The sequence below is a fragment of the Phycodurus eques genome, chromosome 15, assembly GCF_024500275.1.
Source record: "Phycodurus eques isolate BA_2022a chromosome 15, UOR_Pequ_1.1, whole genome shotgun sequence".
Taxonomy (NCBI): Eukaryota; Metazoa; Chordata; class Actinopteri; order Syngnathiformes; family Syngnathidae; genus Phycodurus; species Phycodurus eques.
Genome location: NC_084539.1, coordinates 5,666,239 through 5,687,675, shown reverse-complemented (window position 1 = coordinate 5,687,675; position 21,437 = coordinate 5,666,239). Strand labels below are relative to the sequence as shown.

Here is a 21,437-nt window from a genome sequence, read left to right as displayed (position 1 = left end):
TTTCAGTTCATTGACTTCTATTATGTGTCGCAGGACTGTCGTAACGACGTCAACGTTTTACGGCAGCAAACATGAGTTTGATTGGACCTTTCAGTGCCGTAAATAAATGGTTGTGGAAAAAACACGCATGGAGAGAGTTTGAGACGGCGTGTGTGTATGCGTACGTCTACAATGTAAGTCAGCCAATTCAAACAACGAGCATTATCAGTAGTGTTATGATTTGAATACGTGTGTTATATGTAGCTGTCAATTGTGTGCTAATATTTTTTAAAGATTGGTTCTTTTTTTCGTCGGAATGCTCGCTAATAAGTAGCGCAAACCCACTAGATAGAAATGGCGACAGTATTGTAGCATGTCAGTCGGAACGTTTTAAGAGAAACAGATGCAAATTAATTTCGAAGTCAGTTTACTTTCTGTAATAATTGGCTCAAATGTCCTTTCCTCCCAAAATTAGTTATTATTAGTTTCCCATTTACATGTCGTGTTCTTTAAATTACATTTACTTGAAGTGAGACTGATTTTACTTTAACCTTCCAATCATTACTGCTCGTGTAATCAATCTTGAATTTAGATTTTATACTCTACTAACATCATTTTAACACTCTCAAGTATAAAATTTCATGTTATATTGTCATATTTCCATTATTTCAGTAGAATGGAAGCTAAACCAAAAACACCCTATTGCCCCCAAAGGAGTAAAGAAGTTGAAACAGAAAGGAAAGGGTAAGCTGTAAACACTGTCAAATAACTACATGCTCATAATGTAAGTTCACCTAATGTGCTCCACTTCATGGATCTCTATGCAGATTCTCCTGGGACAGTATCTGGCAGTAGGTCTCCTGGTAAAAAGCCCTTCAAAGCATACAACAAGAAGGACACGAAAGGCAAAATGGGGAAGAGTGGAGATAACGCCAAGAAACAACAGACATTTGCTAAAGGTGGAAAAGGGCCAAAGAGAAAATTTGACAAAGAGGAAGGAGACAATGAAAAAGAGGACAGAGGCAAGAAATGTCATTTAATCATTAAGTCCATCTCATATAAGGCCAATGCATTTTTAAGCAATAGAAATTCAATACGTGTGTAAAAGCTTAACCAAATGCTGGGGATTCAAACCTTCACCTGTAACTAGTGCAACTGAGCCTGTTGTAGCCCAAAAGGCCACAGGTTTCATTTCACATATGATTTTCCATATAAAAAATTGCCACACACTTATATTTGACAATATTTAAATTGATTTTAATTTTGTTTGTGTGTGTGTGCGTGCGTGCGTGACCAGGCCCGCAGGCAAAGAAGTTCAAGAAAGGTGGCTTTAAGCCAAAGAAGAAGGAGGAGGGAGTGCAGCAGACAGATGAAGACCTGAAGAAAAACAGGCTGCAGAAGAAGAAAGACCTGAAGAAGAGCAGACAGCAAGCAGATCGAAAGGACATGTACCAGATCATCAATCAGGCCAAACAAGTGTGGGGAGACCTAAGGACGTACGTAGATGCGCACTTGTGCACACAGGAAGTAAAGTTCCAGCCAGCTTTGTAGATGAACAGTATCCATAAAGTAGATTGTGATGCTTGTATTTAGCGCTGACCTGTGCTGAAAATGAACAATCCTAATTTGTGTGTGTCCATGTTCACGTGTGTGTGTCCACAGGAAGAAGTGTGACAGCGATTTAAAGAGGAAACTGATGAAGGATCTTCACGAGCTTATTAGGGGGAAGTACAAACAGGTATTTGTCAGAGTTTGAAAGTCAGTACATTTTTTTTTACATGATCTTCTGTTTTTGTATGTGCTAAGAATCACCATCTCCCTCCACCAGATGGCGTATGCTCACGACTCTGTGCGAGTGTTGCAGTGTTTCATTCAGTGGGGTAGCCACGAGCAGAGATGGGAAGTGTTTGATGAACTTAAAGGTGAGGTATCTGCACTATATCGAACTGTCAGTCTAGTTATCAATCCAGCCATGCATCGGCACTATTAGCTTCAATAGATGATAATGTCCTTAAATGTAGCGTTTATAAAGGTTTTATGAAGGCGACATTTTGAGCCCTGAACAAATTAATTCACTTTACATTATTTCCTATGGGAAAAATGTTATTTTAATTGGAACAAGTGAAACATTGGTAATTTGGAATGACTTGATAACCATTGGCGTTCGCTGAAAAAATACAGGCTTTGCTACATATGTTGTCACTTTGTCTTCTGCAGATGATGTCATTCTTTTGTGTAAGTCGCAGTATGGAAAACACGTGGTGAAAAAGTTGCTGATGTACGGGTGAGTGGCTCCTTTCATTTTAACACCATTACAACCACGTTGCACAAGTAGTGATGCCAAGTGTCCGTATTTTGTTAGTGGCAGTTGCCATGTGTTCCGTTGTTATGGATAGGGCGTAAATGTTCTGGAGCAGAAATTTTGCATACTAGGCTCACTTGGAGTTTGCGAGCCTAGCCTGCCGACCTGAAGAAGAACCCGCCAAACACCAACAAAGAAGTGTGCACTTAGTGCATGTGCCGTGTGCCCAACAACATATAGCAGCACTCAAAAGTGTGACTTTGGTCAAATAAATGACCAGTTGTTTCAGTGCAACACTAAGACACAGCTGTACCTGAAAGCGGACATCTCATCCCCTCCAACCACAACATCAGCTCTCTTTGCCTTCCTGGAGGAGATGAAGGCATGGATGACAAACAACTTTCTGTCGTTAAACAGCGCCAAAACTGACGCCATTCAAATCAGTACTTCACCTCAAACCAGTCCTCCCTCATCACCAGCTTTACTATCTCTAGCCATAAGTTTCCCTCTTTTTCTATGTCACAAATGTAGACATCGACACCTACATTTGCCATATCACCAAAGTTTCCTTTCTTCAACTGAAAAATACAAACAAAATACAAAATATATCGGATGCTGAGAGACTGGTCCATGCCTTCATCTCCTCAGGGTTGGACTATTGCAACTCACTCCTCGTTACGTTCTCTGGCAGGAGCCTGCAAAAACTCCAGCACATCCAAAAGTACACTGTCAGAATCCTGACACAGAATCGCAAATATGAAATCCTGACACAGAATTGCAAATATGACCACATCTCAACCATTTTCGGGACCCTTTACTGGCTGCCGGTGCACTACCGAATCCACTACAAACTCTGCTTACATACCCACCAGTGTCTCCATGGCCATGCCCCTCCATACCTCAGCGAGCTTCTCACTCCTAACACCACCACAACGTACCTCCGGTCCACCAACACTCACTCCCTCCACCTACCGAAGGCTAAACTCTCCACCATGGCAGACCAGGCCTTCTAAGCAGCAGGATGTCTTTGGAACGCCATACCACACTCCCTACGGGCTCCACAAAGTGTGGAAATGTTCAAAAAGGGGCTATGAATTTTCATCTTTTTCTTAAAAATGCCCATTAGCTTGTTTTGTAATCTTTGTTCTTAACCGTTGCCTTTCTAATTTGTCTGCCTTTACCTTATACAGCTGTATGTTGTTTTGTCTGAATGTGTTATTAAAAAAAAAAAAAAGTACCAATTAGAGATTTCTTTGAAATGTAAAGTGCATTATAAGTGTTTTCCCCGCTATTATTATTTTATTTATTTATTTTTAAGGAGCTGGTCACCTGTTGTATTTGCCTCTACAGGAATAAGGAGCTGGTGGCAGCTGTGATGCAAACGTTTAAAGGAAACGTACGACCATTGCTCCGTCACGCCGCAGCTTCCGCCATCATTGAGTACGCCTACAACGACAAAGCTGTGCTTGCGCAGAGACTCATGCTCACTGAGGAACTGTACGGAAATATCTTCACCATCTGCAAGGTACACACTCACAACCAGACTGCAATTGCATCTCATTGTATTCAAAGTACAAGTGATCCTTTCTGTGACGCTGGTTGAACTTCAATTTGGTCGACTTTCAAAATTCCAATTGAGATGAACTGTTTGGACTCTGAAACAAAATATTCCCACCGGTTACCTTTTATTAAAAAAAATAATAATTAAAAACGATGTTTCAAGTGACATTGTATCATTTTCACACACCATGTGTTGATGACTGGGGACTCATTGCAAGAGACAGGCCAGCCCCCCAGAACCTACTTAACAAGTTGTTAAGAGGGTTAAAATCGTGCTGTAATTCTTGATCCTTGGTGTATTTTGACCAAAGCATGTCAACACACCTAAGAACTGTATTTATGGTACAGTTGCATAGTATCTTTCATTTACACATTCAACCTTGAAGGTACCACTGTATGTGTATTGACTTGGTTGTAAGGGCTGGGCGATTAATCAAAATGTAATCATGATTTCGATTTTGGCTTCTAATGATCATAGAAACGTTCTAATCGAAGAAAAACGTTCCTGCGTTGTGAATACACCTTGAAGGCACCGTGTTGCTTGTAATAAGCTGTGTCACATTCTTCTGCCTTCCCTGAGCATGCTTTAAGCTTTTTATTGAAAACCCTATTAGTTTGCTGAAAAACTAAACGCTTTTAGCTTACTGCAATATGCAGCTTCATGCATGCATCGCACCACACCGCCCCCAAGAGGCCAAGGCGCATACAGCAGGAAGATCAGCTAGTCATGGCTTTGTATAAAAAGACCCTTTTTCCCCCCCGACTCTCTGACATGAAATCAGGCTAAAAATTTGCCTGTTTTAGGTCAATTAGGATTACGAACATTTCTCTTTGCATGGAGAAGTTTTTTTCCCCACATATATATATATATATATATATATATATATATATATATATATATAAAATAGACAATGCAGTCACCCCAGGCGTGCCAATGTTTTTAGCCATGACTGTATTTATTTTAGTTTTTTATTTCTATTTTTTAATATATTGTTATTTTACCTTGTACTAATTTATTTTCTTGTTCTATTAAGTTTTATTTTAAATTGAGTTTTGGTAGTTAGTTAAATACTAAGTTTCAAAATCAATGTTTCAATCAAATCATGTTTATTAATCGAGATTTCACTATCAGTCAAAATGATCATTACTCTATCCACAATCGCCCACCCCTACTTGGTTGTCAATTTTTGTCTCTCCATGTGTGCAGTCATCAGTGTGCAACACCATCGACAAGGTTGCAGAGGCCAACCCCGACAAGCTGGACCAAATCATCACTGATATGAAGCAAATTCTTACGCCAATGGCACAGAAGTAAGACCATTGAAAATTAATTCATCATAGGCCATGGAGAACGTTATGACCACAAATGAGATACAATCCATCATCCATCCATCCATTTTCTTTACCGCTTATCCTCACTAAGGTCGCAGGCTGCTGGAGCCTATCCCAGCTATCTTCGGGCGGGAGGCGGGGTACACCCAGAACCGGTCGCCAGGCAATCGGAGGGCGAGATACAATCCAAGAACTGTATTTAAAAAAATATATATTTGCCAATACAAAAATGACAATGGTCATTTTTTTTATTGACAGGGAGGTATTCATTTAAAAGTGTTTGTCATACTTAGTTTTAACGTTGTGTAAGATTGCATCATACTGTGTCGTATAATGTAATATTTTATTTCTGTGTAAGGTTTGTCTTCAGTTGATTGATTTTTGAGAGGGTGACCATGTTTAAATTGAATACAATTTTCAGTTTTCATTCTTGTGACGATGTTACGTCATCGTGCTTTTGTGTTTCAGAGAGCAGGTCATCAAACACTCTCTGGTCCACAAAGTCTTCCTGGACTTTTTCCTGTTAAGTCCTGACAAACAGAGAGCGGTGAGTGTATATTGTTCTATATGTACACGTTGTCATGTTTAAAGTCAGTCTGCTACAGTCTTAAATTGATTAGAACTTGCATATTTAAAAGTTTGATGGCACAGTGAGTAGGGTTAGTACATGTGCCTCACTGTTCTGAGGTTGAGGGTTCAAATCTAGGTTCCGGCCTTGCTGTTTGGAGTTTGCATGTTTGCCCCAGGCTTGCGTGAGTTATCTTCATCCCATGTTGCAAAAATATGCATTTTAGGTTGATTAATGACTCTGCATTTTCCATAGGTGTGAATGTGATTGTGAATGGCTGTTTGTCCATATGTGCCTGGCAATTGGCTGGAAACCAGTCGAGGATGTACCTTGCCTCTCAGCCAAAATCAGCTGGGATAGGCTCCAGCCCACCCGCGGCCCTAGTCAGGGATAAGCTGTATAGAAAACAGATGCCTGGATTCAAAAGTTATAAACCGTACCAAAATAGAGGGGTGACTCAGTAGAGTTATTTATTGGTAGTACATAGATTATTTTACACTTGAGACTATGTGAGTACCAGGATGCACAAATCTATAAACAATGCGTCCCAGCCCTGAAACAATGAGTCCCTGCAACTTATCATCACAGAGTACAGATACAGTAATACCTCCGCTATATCACAGTTGTTGCTTCGCGGTCTTGCTATATTACATATTTTTATTTTCACAATTTGGAAAATATTTTTGTCTTATCTATTTTTCTTGCTCTCTTTCAATGTTTCAGCCGGCCACGACAGCATATTTTTTTAGGACAATATATTTTCCCTAAAACTTTCATGATAAACAATAGTATCGTTGTTTTTTTAATGCCACAGATATAATGAAATCATAGTGCATAATAATTCAAGTACATCCTTCTTAAGAACAATTAACTTTCCATTCCAAAGAACATTGAAATGGAGAACAATGAGTGAAATCTCTTGATAAATAAAAAATATAAATCAGACTAAAGTCTGTGTTCGGAAAAATTGCACTTAAATATTAAACATTTGGCACATAGGTATAGAGTCATTAACCCACTAAACAGGCGCAAAGAAATGTTTTAAAGCCTGCCAAATTTGAATTAGTAAAAAAAAAACAAAAAAAAACGTTCTCAAAAGCAGTTGGGCTTTTATCACTGTTTTTAAATCAGATGTCACATTTTAATATCCCTATATTTTGTAGTCTCTATTTTTATTTATTGTTTGAATGTACATGTGTTATGTACTGTGCAATTTCTACTGCCTCTTGGCTTTTGAAAAAGAGATTTTATCTCTCAATAAGCTTTTACCGAGTTAAATAATGGAAAATAAAATGTAAAACAAGACCTGCCCTCAAGCTGCTGGACTGTGACGTGAGACTTTTACCTATTAATCAAATGGGTTCTCTGAAGTCAACTACTTTCCCGTGTGTGTGTTATGTGGGGAACATACTGACATTTTGCTGCTGTTTAGCTCCACCCAGTCATTAGCTCACAGGCTAGCGAATGTAATGAACAGTTAACTTTCCCATTGTCCTAGTTGTGTGCATCTACAGCGCAAACGCCGTTCTGCCAGCAGCTTGTTGCGGAGCAGCGGGTGTTACCACAACAATGAAAATTTACGTTGTCCTTCGTATGGAACGATAACCAGCCTTACTCGGTCTCTGATTGGCTAGCACCAAGACAGGATTCGTACTTTTGATATGCTGTCTGTGGAAACTATTCACCAACACACGCACACACACACACACACACACGTACGTAGTGTGGGGTATTTAACCACGTGTCTCTAGACGCAAATTTAATATGCTTCAGGCGTCCCTGCTAATTTTTGTGCATCTCAGACGTGGGACGAGGTCCCTGTAGTAGTCTCATTTGTTGGCAGACAATTGTCACTTCTTTACAGCAAAATAACAAAACAAAAACACATGATTACTGTGTGTGCAAATCTGTGTTTCTTGCTTATGTGTCCCATTTTTTTTTTCTTTCTTAAATTGGTGGGTTATATTGTCATGCTATGGTAGGATGTCTCACTTCACTATTTATGTGCTATAGCTGTCACAGAAAATACAAGTCAGGTCAGGGGTAATTGTTTCAAACTGAACTAAACTGCTTGGTTGAAAAATTGCTAAAGTGTTATTGTTAAAAAATAAAAGTGTCAGTGCGTGACTGGGCTCCTCATGAACCTGTTTCTGTGGGATATGGTATCACTGTTCACAGGAGATGATCGAGTCAATAAGGGAATCAGTTGTCTACATGGCTCACACCCACGATGGAGCTCGAGTGGCCATGCACTGTCTGTGGCACGGGACTGCCAAGGTAACCCACCGACCCCCACTCCCACTGGCACACACATGTAAGCACACTGGCCAAAGAAATACCATATCATATCTTTGGCTCCATTAAGTGGTACTTTTGTACCGAGGAAACAATTTTAAGTGAGACTAGAGCTTCAATCAGAAAACGTATTCTTTGCTTCCCTCTTGTGACATCTGTATGCAATTACGAACCCTTTAGTGGTGATGTCAATTACATGTGGATTTCCGCTGTTCGTTGCAGGGCTTGGTCTCTTATCCCCTGCGAGTAGTAGGGGTTGACTGTGAATGTGTCAGAGGTATGAGTAAGTCACATATGTGCAAGTCTCAAGTCATAACCTTCAAGCCTCAAGCAAATCCCAAGTCACTACGGGGGAAAAAAATGAAGCAAATCAAGTCGAGTCGCTACTAAATTTTAAGCAAGTCAAGTCATTACTTGGTTTAAGCAAGTCGCAAGTCAAGTCATACAATCTTGCTCCAGTCGCAACTTAAAAAACACTCCAATGGCGTGGTAATAAAATAAATTTCACTATTTATTTTCCACATACAGTGGGTACGGAAAGTATTCAGACCCCCTTAAATGTTTCACTTTTTTATATTGCAGCCATTTGCTAAAATGATTTAAGTTAATTTTTTCCACATTGATGTACACACAGCACCCCATATTGACAGAAACAAATCGTAATTGTTGAAATTTCTACAGATTTATTAAAGAAAAACTGAAATTTCACACAGCAGTAAGTATTCAGACCCTTTGCTCAGTATTTAGTAGAAGCACCCTTTTTGAGCTAATACAGCCATGAGTCTTTTTGGGAATGAGGAAGTTTTTCACACCTGGGTTTGGTGATCCTCTGCCATTCCTCCTTGCAGATCCTCTCCAGTTCTGTCAGGTTGGATGGTGAATGTTGGTGGACAGCCATTTTCAGGTCTCTCCAGAGATGCTCAATTGGGTTTAAGTCAGGGCTCTGGCTGGGCCATTCAAAAACAGTCACAGAACTCACCGAGCATGTTCACTCCTTTAGTTTCTTGTAAGCATTGCTTTATGTAATAATATACAGTGGGTACGGAAAGTATTCAGACCCCCTTGAATTTTTCACTCTGTATATATTGCAGCCATTTGCTAAAATCATATAAGTTCATTTGTTTTCCTCAATGGACACATACCCCATAATGACAGGGGGGAAAAAAGGAATTGTTGAAATTTTTCAGATTTATTAAAAAAGAAAAACTGAAATTTCACACAGCCATAAGTATTCAGACCCTTTGCTCAGTATTTAGTACAAGCACCATTTTGAGCTAATACAGCCACAAGTCTTTTTGGAAAAGATGCAACAAGTTTTTCACACCTGGATTTGGTGATCCTCTGCGATTGCTACTTGCAGATCCTCTCCAGTTCTGTCAGGTTGGATGGTAACCATTGGTGGACAGCCATTTTCAGGTCTCTCCAAAGATGGTCAATTGGGTTTAAATCAGGGCTCTGGCTGGGCCATTCAAGAACAGTCACGGAGTTGTTCTGAAGCCACTCCTTTGTTATTTTAGCTGTGTGCTTAGGGTCATTGTATTGTTGGAAGGTGAACCTTCAGCCCAGTCTGATGTTCTGAGCATTCCGGAGAAGGTTTTCATCCAGTATATCCCTGTACTTGGCAGCATTAATCTTTTCTTAGATTGCAACCAGTCTCCCTGTCCCTGCAGCTGAAAAAACACCCCCACAGCATGATGCTGCCACCATCATGCTTCACTGTTGGGACTCTATTGGACAGGTGATGAGCAGTGCCTGGTTTTCTCCACACATGCCAGTTAGAATTAAGGCCAACAATTTCTATCTTGATCTCATCAGACCAGAGAATCTTATTTCTCACCATCTTTGAGTCCCTCTGTTTTTTTTTTTTTTCAATTATTATTATTATTTTTTTTAAGCAAACTCCCAATGCGAGCTTTCATGTGTCTTGCACTGAGGAGAGGCTTACATCGGGCCACTCTGCCATAAAGCCCAGACTGGTGGTGGGCCGCAGTGATGGTTGACTTTCTAGAACTTTCTCCCATCTCCCGACTGCATCTCTGGAGCTCAGCCACGTGATCTTTGGGTTCTTCTTTTACCTTTCTCACCAAGGCTCTTCTCCCCCAATTGCTCAGTTTGGCCGGACGGCCAGCTCTAGGAAGGTTTCTGATCGTCCCAAACGTCTTCCATTACAGGATTATGGAGACCACTGTGCTCTTAGGAACCTTAAGTGCAGCAGAAACGTTTTGTAACCTTGGCCAGATCTGTGCCTTGCCACAATTCTGTCTCTGAGCTCTTCAGTCAGTTCCTTTGACCTCATGATTGTCATTTGTTCTGACATGCAATATGAACTATAAGGTCTTACATAGACAGGTGTGTGGCTTTCCTAATCAAGTCCAGTCAGTATAATCAAACACAGCTGGACTCCAATGAAGGTGTAGAACCATTTTAAGGATGATCAGAATAAATGGACAGCACTCGAGTTTAATATAAGAGTGTCACAGCAAATGGTCTGAATACTTATGGCTGTGTGATATTTCAGTTTTTCTTTTTTAATCAATCAGCAGAAATTTCAACAATTAATTTTTTTTCTGTCAATATGGGGTGCTGTGTGTACATTAATGAGGGGGGAAAAAAGAACTTTAATGATATTAACAAATGGCTTCAATATAACAAAGAGTGAAAAATTTAAGCGGGTCTGAAAACGTTCCATACCCACTGTAAATCATAACTAAAAAAAGGATTCACACCTTAAAAAAGTTAAATGAACAACAACTGATATTCTGATTGATTGAATTCATTGCACTGAAATTGTTTTAAAGTAGTATTTCAAACTCAGTTTATCTCAACTTTATTTCTGAACAAACTATGCTGTACTTTGTGAGGACAGCATCGTAACTCCTATGGTTTAGGAGAACACCACTGAACAAAAGCCAAGAGAGATTTCTGTTGGTCAAATACTTTACTAGATGTGTACTTAATGGGCTAATGGAGAATGAAAAGATTCATAAGGGAATAATCCATGACATAAAAATGTTGCCATCCTTCCAAAAAAAAAAAAGCAACCTGGACAAAATTTGCATTCCTCCTGTGTCCCCTACTTTAATTAAGTCACTCAGTCGGTTTATTTAGTTAGAAGATTAGATTAAAGGTTATGTTTCATATGCTGGGCTCTCAAATTTAGAAACCGTGTTGACAGCTTTATCACCGAGCCGACACAACAGATGACATTTTAATGGTGACACTTCAATAAACACGTTCAGTAGTATGAAAATTATCACATGTAGCCACTCACAATTTGCACTGTACTTATGAATGGTGGAACGCACCTTTGTCAATGACTTTTATTTTTTTTTATTGCTATGATCATAATGGCAAGCGATGCTGACGCAGAGAAAGCTTTCGATAAAGTTAACTGGGCTTTCCTGTATGCAGTACTTGGCAAATTTGGCTTTGGAGATTCATTTATACATTGGATAGCAACATTATACAATTCGCCGAAAGCGCCAGTCACCACAAATAGGATCACGGATGTCCACTCTCACCAATGCTATTTGCACCAATGCCTCCTGCTGCCGCTACACAGGTATCTGCTCACTAGTGACAGAACACAAAATCAATCTATATGCTGAGGATATTCTTCTTTACTTACAGGAACCCAAGTATTCTCTTCAGGCAATCTTCAATCTCAAGACATTTTTCACAAATATCAGACTACTCTATTAACTGGACAAAATCAACAAAACTCCCAATACCAGCAAGCTCATGGACTTCTGCAGATCAAATCCCAGAGTACCCTATACCTATAGGAAACATTAAGTACTTGGGTGTCAAAACTCACAGAGTTGACCAATCAAAATTACACACCACTTCTGGAAACATTTAAGACGCTGGAATAACTTGCTTATATCATTACTGGGAAGAATAGCTACCCCGCAACCCACCAGTGCTGCGGGTCCTGGTGGGTTGGCCCTCTTCGTCGGTGGTTGTCCGGCCTAATGGGCCCGACTTGTGGGAGCCATGCCTCTTAATCACTCATTTAGCACACACTCACACCATTCACTGTATATTTCTCACGAATCACATCTGGGCACATACATATATCAAAGGGTTCCTCGGGGACCGGTATGGGATCGGGAGGGTGTGGTGTCAGATTGGGTTTCAGTACGTCTGTGCTGTTTCCCGGTCCGTGCGCCCTGCCCCTCCGCCTTGCCTGCCCCCCTGGATTTTAAATGCATCACACACACTCCCCCATGTTTTAATGCACCACATACACCTATCTCTGGGGCGTCGTGGGTGGGGGGGGGTTTGGCTGTTAGGCAGTAGTACCTGGCAGCCCTGCCCCCACCCCCTCGGCTCACTGACCTCTCCAGATTCTAATGCACCACACCACTCGGGGGGTTGGGGGGGGGGGGGCACTGATACACGGGGTAGGGCCAATGACTGCTAGTCGGGGACCTGGCAGCCATAGTAACAGGGGAGGAGGTGGGTCTCACTTACTTCCATGGCGGTGCTCCCGAGCTGGATGACTGCTTGGTGTTAGGGCTGACCTCTCATGGCGCGGGGCTGCTCCTTGGTCCCCCCCTGCCCCTTATCGTTCCCATGTCGGGTGCCCCTATTCGCCCTCCTTTCCATCAAACAAGGGACACTCCCGCCCTCGGGCTGGGTGGGGACTGGCTGCATCGCGGGCCCTGCGGGTTGGGGGGCGTTTGGCTCTCCTGGGGGGTGTCGTGTGGGGCGGTGGGTGGGGTGGGGTGGTTTTGGCTGGGGGTGTGGCATTGGCTCCCTGCGGCCCCCGCTGGGTGGCCGATTGTCGGGGCACCTCGGTGGGGCCGGCAGACCGCCCTGGGTCCCTCGGTGTGGGACGCGTCCCGTCTGTCGGGCTGCTCTTGGGTGGACCCCTGGGCCTGACCCCCCCCTCGATTGATTAGGTGGGGTCCTCAGCCGCCGCGGTGCGGCCACAGCAATTACAGGACACTTCTGTCAGTTTTTGTGCATGTAAATCGGTATAAATTCACTTGCATGTATCCACAGGCAAAGTTACTTACTGCAACAAATAACTCTTGAATATGCAAATCGCTTGTGAAATCCCCTCACATATACTCTCGTCCTGTACACTTTTATAATTTACATAATTAATCCCACCGCACTTCAGTTGTACAGCCGGGTTCACAACCCTGGTTCTGCATGCTTCTTCTCCACTTCAGTTGTACAGCCGGGTTCACAACCCTGGTTCTGCATGCTTCTTCTCCTGTCCTTGTCCTGTTCTAACTTGTCCTGTCCTTCCCTCACAGGGTGTAGCACTAAAGCCCCATGCAACACTCATATTTAACGTTTCATTGTTGTAGATAATGTAATCAGAATCATCTTTATTTGCCAAGTATGTCCAAAAAACACACCAGGAATTTGTCTCCGGTAGTTGGAGCCGCTCTAGTATGACAACAGACAGTCAATTGACAGAGAACACTTTGAGACATAAAGACATTGACAAAAAAAACAGTCACTGAGCAATAAAGGGTTAATAATTATCTGGTAATGCCGGTAATTTTTTTTTTTTTTTGTGACAATTGTACAAAGATGCAGAGTCCTCTAGCACTTAGAGCAGTTTGAATGACTAATATAGCAATAGTCCGGTGCAATGACCATTGTGTGTATGCAGTTTAAAGTGACGAGTAGCGCGATAATTTGGGACAATGTTGATTGTGCAAATGTTGCAGATACTCCACAGTCAGTGTGCAAATGGAGCAGATGCTGGCACGAGTGGCCAGTATTGGTCAACAACAGATATGCAAATAGTGCAGCGTGGCGAGACTACTACAGTGAGTGCACGAGTAATAAATAATTGGCCCCACAGAGATGTGACGACGAACTCAAGTCAAAAAAAAGTGCCAGCATGATTTACTTCACTCATCCTGTTTACAATTAGTGCTTTGTCTTTTGTCTTTGTTTCTTTCTCTCTTCTTGAAACTTTGTTCTGTTTGACTGATCAAGTCTGATTCTCAATAAACCTCAATTATAATACCACAGCGGAACCTTTAAAAAGTCCACTGTGACACAGTAAAACTGTTTCGGCATAAAGTGGATACATATTTTCCATTCTGCTTGACCTGACAGCCGAACAGGATCCATCCATCCATCCATTTTCTGAGCCGCTTCTCCTCACTAGGGTTGCGTGCGTGCTGGAGCCTATCCCAGTTACCATCAGGCAGGAGGCGGGGTACACCCTGAACTGGTTGCCACCCAATCGCAGGGCACATACAAACAAACAATCAGTCGCACTCACATTCACACCTACGGGTAATTTAGTCTCTCCAATTCATGCATGTTTTTGGGATGTGGGAGGAAACCGGAGTGCCCGGACAAAACCCACGCAGGCACGGGGAGAACATGTAAACTCCACACAGGCGGGGCCGGGGATTGAACCCCGGTCCTCAGAACTGTGAGGCTGACGCTCTAACGTGACACCGTTTTGGCTTATTAATAAATGAGCGAGAGAGAGAGAGAGAGAGAGAGAGAGAGAGAGAAAAGTTTTGTGTGGTGATGAACCAAAACGAAAGGTTTGGACAATTATCATAAACCGTTCCACCCCTACTTGCGTTACATAGCTGTACTAAAACTTTCACAATTACATAATTTTTATTTTTAATCGTCCCAAACCAGTCTATGAAACTTAAATGTTTGACCAGCTCGCTAAACTGTTAAATTAGCTTACCTGTCTGTGAGTTTTGTAGTGACTGATGACGTTCGACATCCTTGTTGTTGTCTTTAATGCGCGAGTTGCAAGCCATGCAGGTTGCCATCCTCTTTTTGCAGGCTTCATCAACAACATAATCCTTGAATCCAAATTGTATTATCTTTGGAACTCCTTCCATTGTGGCTGCAGGTGGCTACTTTACACTGGCAGGTACGCAACAATGAAGACTGTGTTGCCTGGTTGGCGCAAATGACCACCCAAAACATGTCTTTTTTTCTTTTAAAAAAAAAAAGGCAAAGTCTCTTCATTAAAAATGCACATTTCCAACTCAAAACAAGATTACTTCTGAAGTCATGTAGTTCAACTCTTGTATAATGCGCACCCATGTATAATACGCACCCCCAAAGCTGACCAGTTCTGGAAAACCCTTCTACCTATGTGTAATGCATTTTTACAATGCATGATTTTGCTTCTACCCATATGATTTAACCATGAAGTATTATCTGTTATATTGTTAGTTTTCTTCAAAGAATATTCGGTAGTTAAGCACAGTAGTTTGAACATGTAATCCTTTTTTAAAATTTACTTGCTCTTATTTGGAAATTCACAGCCCTACTTTTATTTTGTAAATTAGAAAACACACAGTTGTGCTCATATGTTTGATTACCCCGGCAGAATTTGTAAGATGGGTACAATTCTTGAAAGAAAACATGAAGGACCAGGCGAAACACATGAAATTTTATTTTAATGGGATTCAAATTAAACGGTCAAGCATTTCAGAAAAACATTATCATTCAACAAAACATAACAAAGAAATTAATAATGGTTGTTGTTCAGTCATCAGTCATATTTATTAAAAAAAATATATATATGTCACAAATTCATGTTCTGTACACATATGCAGTCATACGTACCCCTGTCATATTGGAATTAAAGTGTAGGCTACACTTTTTTTTTTATAACCTCTACGTGGCGGTGGCATTTTGGAATGAAAGTGTACAGCTTATTCATAACCACTAGATGGCGGCATACATTTATAAAATGTGAATGTGTTTTCCATTTGTCCCTATACCTATGTATAATGCGCACTATTAACTTTTGCCAATTTTTTTTTTTGGGGGGGGATGCGCATTATACAAGAAATTACGGTAAGCAAATTTCAGGCAGCACACAAAGGATTATAAATTCACATTTGTCGGGTGAGTAGTCCCTGCAGAGACCCAGCTATTTTTAGACAAATAATATATCTTTTACATATGGTCAAGAGTTCAAAATGATCCTGTCTTGCGCTTTGATTTTCTACTCTGGTTCTGCAGCATTTTTTGGGTAACTGTTTGAGCATCATTCATTGCACCCTCTGCTGGTTGCTGCCACATAGTGACATCATTCAACCTCAGCGAAACAATACAATGCCTGCAACCAATTGTGAGGAATCAAACAATCCTTGTAGACCACTTGTCTCATTTAAAGTTCAGAGAAGCTGAAACAAAAGTTTGGATTCATCCTTGATGGTGAGCACTTTACAAACTACATTTTGGTTTTTGTTTTGATCTTATTTTATTTTTCCTCTTCAGGACAGAAAAGTCATCATCAAAACATTGAAGACGTACATGGTGAAGTTTGCCACGGTGGGTTTTCATACAAACTGGTTGTTCAATTTATTTATTGTTTTCCCATCATCCCTTTTAGCCAACTTTGTGTCATTTCTCTTGCATTGCTTAAGGCCAAATGACGTTAGGAAGTAAATGTTGCTGTAGATTACGTCTTGACACAGTAAAGAACTGAGGAGAGCAGAGGAAACGTGACTGTGTTCTGTCCTTAGGGGGAGTTTGGTCACCTGGTTCTTCTCGCCATATTTGACTGCGTGGATGACACCAAACTGGTCAAACAGGCAGTGTTGTCTGTAAGTGCAAGATTTGTTTCCCTTCACTCTTTGCTTTATAGACTTTCTCAACATGATAATGTCGCATGTTTCTCACTTCTCCAGGAGCTCTTGTCGTCTTTGGATGAAGTCATCAGTAACAAGTACGGCAAGAAGGTTCTGTTGTACCTGCTTAGCCCCAGAGACCCTGCTCACCTCCTGCCTGAGATCATCAAGGTGCTGGAACGAGGAGATGACAATGCACACAGGTCAGAGAAAAACAAGAATGTCAGCAATAAGAAGGTTTGCTGTGCAGATTAACCAGTGGTGAAAACCAAAGACGTGTCCGTTAAGGAAGCATAGTTTTCCAGTCAGTAACTGCCCACAAATTCAGACAACAAATGATTCGAACAAAAGTAGAAATGTTGAATTTTTACCAAATAATAGTAAAAAAAAATGCAAATACTTGCTAGAGCTTGTAATGGAGAAAGCAATCAGGGTTAAATGTTACTGGGCGCACCTGATGCAAAGGTTTAAAGTGGTCAATTAAGTAAGCAACACATACCCTCTCTTCTTCTCCCACTAGTAAAAAGGACCCGGCCCTTCGAAAGAAGGAGCTGCTGGAGGTCGTCTCCCCGCCACTGCTCGATTATCTCCGCGACAACGCCGCCGCCATGGTCATGGACAAGGCCACCAGCGTGACAGTTAGCGACATCCTGGCGTCGGCCTGCGGCGACCTGCGGCCCGCCATGGCAGCTGTAGCTCAGCTGGCCAATCAGGAGCTTGTACCAGGAGGGGTTCAAGGACAGGTAAGTGTGAGGGAATGACGATTGTTTTGCATTTTAAATCATTACATGTGCCGATCATACCAAGGCATTTTGAAGGTGAATTGTAGTAGCTGATTGTTGGTCATCATCTTGGATACCCCTGTTATCATCTTGGATACCTCTGTTAGTTGTGCGTCAATATTAGTTAAAGAACAGGTCTTATTATTTTTCGCAGTTTTTTTCAATGCCGCTTTAGTTCGAACACACTAGCTGAGGTTTGTCTTGACTGGATAATTGCTTGAAGGACTAACATTTCTTGGTAGAAGTCTTTCAAATAAAAGTGTGTCATTGTGAAGTCAAATGCGCGTCTCTCTTTTCCAGCTCCACATGGCAGAACATCCCGCAGGACACTTGGTGCTCAAATGGCTCATAGAGCAGGACGTCACTCTGCTAGAAGCTGGCAAAGAAGGTAACTACCTCTAGCAATACATTTCTTCCTCCATCACTTCCTCTGTCATAATAATACATCCATCCATTTTCCAAAGCGCTTGTCCTCATTAGGGTTGCGAGTGAGGTGGGATGTATCCTAGCAGGTGTATAATAAGGCCTGATAATAATGATAACACAATACACAGCACATAATTTAGAACACTTGCACTTTGTGAGTTTGTCACAGCGCAAACCTGTAGTAGTGACTAAAAGCTATGAAACAATTTAATCCATGTGGTCAAGGGGTAAGTTTTGAATACCTGAGAGGTTGTTCTTAAATATTTATTAACATTTTCCAAATTGTAAAAATCATTAAAAAAAACTAACAAAAAAAAGTGGAGAATGTAAGGTGTTGGATAAATTCACAAGAGATTGAGGTTGCTGTTTTCTACATACCTGCACAACATCGCATTTGAACAGAAAATGTAGAACAACGCCCCCAAGTGGCTGTGAGCAGTACACACGAGTTGAGCAAATGGATTGGATTTACTCAGTGCTTGACCCAACACAACTAGCAGTGCTACATCATTATTTTTGTGTCCATCTATTGGCAATGTATTTTGCTAAATAATTGTTGTACAGTATTTAAGTTATACTGCTTATTTATTTCTGGGAAAAGTCATGCATTGAGTGAAGGTATTGCTACTACGTTTGTTGAATTCACACCATACAGACTCAAACTGGCATTTAATTTTTCGAATTTGTTAATTTGCATGCCTCAAGGATAAATTCGATTAACACACACTGCTCTATACAATTAATTTGTTGCGCTTTCTACCAAACGACTGTCGATGCCAACTAACTTCTTTTTGTGCCCTCCTGCCAGAGTGCTTTTCCAGGATCCTGGTGGACACTGTTGGGATGGAAAAACTGAGGAGTTGGGTCAAAGTCAACAGAGGAGCCATGGTGCTCTGCAGGTCGGTTTGTATTTGCGCTCACGGTTTACCGTAGCATGTCCTCTGCTTCTATGTTAGCAAATCTGTTCAAGTAGGAGCTGAACACAAAGCAGCCTTTAATTCTTCAAGTAGTCCTGCAGTATTCAGTTGAAAACGGTTCCATCCATGCATTTTCTGTACCGCATATCCTCATTAGGGTCGTGGGTGCGCTGGAGCGCTTTGGGTGAGAGGCGGGGTCCGCCCTGGACTGGTCGCCAGCCTATCACAGGGCATTTAAAACAGTTCCCAGGTGTCTTAATAGCAAATCTGTGACAGGCAATATAAGATCAAGAATTACATTACACTTTACACACTGTTTTTTGTCTTGCTGAAAATAACCTATTTGAGCCTTGCAACTAAGTGATTGTTAACGCCGCCAAATGTTGCTGGGCCAATGGCGGGGACGCATTTTGTTAAAAGAATGATTCTGAAGAGGTCGGGGTGGCTGCACTTAGAATCCCGAATCTTAAAACGTGCCTCCAAACTGTATTTTCCTTGGTGGAGGCAGCATCGAGCCAATTGGTTGATTACTGCGCAAACACAAACGCAGCGGGAGCTGGAGCCTTAGTCAAGGTGGAAGGGATTATGAACAGTTCCAAATAGCAGTCAGTGTTCGCGTTAAACCTTCCAGCTTTTTCTAGAATTTTTTAATGAAAAGCTTCTAGAACAGCTGAACTTTTACTTACTTGAAATTGTGTGCTGACTCCCATTTTGACACGAGTTTGAATGTGAGTGGTGATTATTTCTGAACAGACCAGTTAGAAGTGGGTGTGCACCCTTGTGCAACTACATTCACTTATTTATACTTCACTTGAAAATATTTCTTTTGTTGTTGTTCAGATTATATATAGGTCACATCAATGGTGGAAAATGTTGAAAAAAAAAAAAAAAAAAAAAGTTGATCCAGGTCTTACTTTTTTTTAATATCACAAAAACCTGGCACTTGAACATGGATGTGTAAACTTTTTATTTTATCCACTGTACGTAAAGTAATGCTACCAGGCATCAAATACTTCTCATAGGAGAACATATTTTTAAGCGTTGAGGACAGACATTTTATAAGTTTGCCTTTACTGTCCGCAGCCTCCTGAACAGCTGTGACAAGTCTGTGGTGGCAGACGTGAAAACAGCTCTGCAGGACTTTGAGCTCGACACCGCCAACAGCAGCAAGGGAGCCGAAATCCTGCTAGAAAATTTGAGAAAATAGACACACACACACAGCTGGCGGCATTCAGAGCATCACTTTGGGTCAGGAAGTAGATGCAAACCAGGACTGAGTCATGTCAGCAACTGACGAGGACCTTATTTCAACGACTTGTTGCAAGATGTTTAACAACAAAAAAATGGCCCAACGTGAAGGACACAGAGCCTCACTGACTGAGGCTAGTGTACGAGCATTTGTAAACATATCTGTGCTCCAAAATTAATGGTCTTCTACTGTGGGCCAAGGCAAAATAAGATTTGGAGTGTGTAGCGTAATCTGCTTTAAGAAATTGACAAATGACCTCACCGAGTGACAATATTAAATTACTATAGTACAAAAGTCATTCTTCAGTTGTCACAATTGTGAGGTCGTGCCTCGATAAGCGTTCAGCTAACATACTACACGCTAGAACAGCAAATGCGAACCAACCAAGTCAAAACTGCATCATAATAGGTTTCTCTCCAAGATAAGATAATCAGTTGCTGTAACTGTGTGATGGTTAAATATGTAAGTGGAAGGATGGGCACGCAGGAGACTGACAAAGTTTTTGTCATCAGATTTTTACACTTGTAAAGTTTTAACCAGTTTTGTCATTTTAAACAAGTTGGTCAACAGATGATGCTAAAATAAAACATTTAAAACGAAGATTTGGGGTCAATGCTCATATTCCAAGGAGGGGTCTTTTGAGTTTGAATACATCGAGCAATAGCACAGTTTATTTTAGTTGATCAGTGTGAATGTGGTGTTGTAGCTTAACGCTTCAGAATGGACAATTGCTAACATGCACAGAATTGTTACATTTTAACCAGTTTCTGATGTGTCACACTTTTGCACACAACTGACCTATGAGAACACCGCTACAATTAAATGTGTTCAGTACAAAAAAAAAAAAAAGCTGGTAATGTTCGTTTGGTGGGGGGGGGTTAGCTCTAGAATAGAAAGCTATATGAGGATTTTGCTTTCTATTTAAAGTATCCTGCTATTCTGAAAAGCTGTTTTTTGTCACCTTGACAATTATTTCCGAAAGCTTGTGCTATTGAGATCAAAACGACAGGTGTGGTTGCCTCATCTACTACTGCGAGACAAACCGAATTAAGAGTCACAGTGCTGACTGTGAGAAAGGCTTGATGACTCTCAATGTTAATTCTCTGTTGCAGTCTTCAAATGAGTGCGTGTGCCCGATTCCATCTGGTCGGTTGGCACCTGTGACGCAAACACACTTGCCTCCATTACACATTAACTCTCTCGTCACAGCGTGTACTCTTGGAACGCAGGTCTCACTTGCAATGTTGTTCCCCTGCGAGACATTGTGGCATTTAACAAGTGAAGTGGACGTAAGAAAGAACAATACATGTACTTCCTATCCTTAGCAAATAAAATGCTGGCTTTGATATTCTTGACATTGAATAAATGCTCCCTTTCTGCATGGATATCCTTTATATCCAGTTTAAGGTCCATGTACATTCGTCTTCACT

At 41.2% G+C, this 21,437-nt stretch overlaps 1 protein-coding gene across 1 annotated transcript; it reads left to right on the top strand.

Moving 5' to 3' along the window:
- The first annotated feature begins 295 nt into the window (after positions 1-295).
- pum3 (pumilio RNA-binding family member 3) lies at positions 296-21,353 on the top strand. The gene is given in 19 exon segments (XM_061699242.1): positions 296-309; positions 652-682; positions 684-723; positions 807-1,001; positions 1,277-1,475; positions 1,642-1,717; positions 1,808-1,901; positions 2,197-2,263; positions 3,632-3,806; positions 5,049-5,152; positions 5,642-5,720; positions 7,920-8,018; positions 16,281-16,334; positions 16,529-16,609; positions 16,694-16,836; positions 17,154-17,376; positions 17,716-17,803; positions 18,650-18,740; positions 19,842-21,353. Coding segments are annotated over 19 exon segments (1,977 nt in total). The 3' UTR covers positions 19,966-21,353.
- The last annotated feature ends 84 nt before the right edge of the window (positions 21,354-21,437 follow it).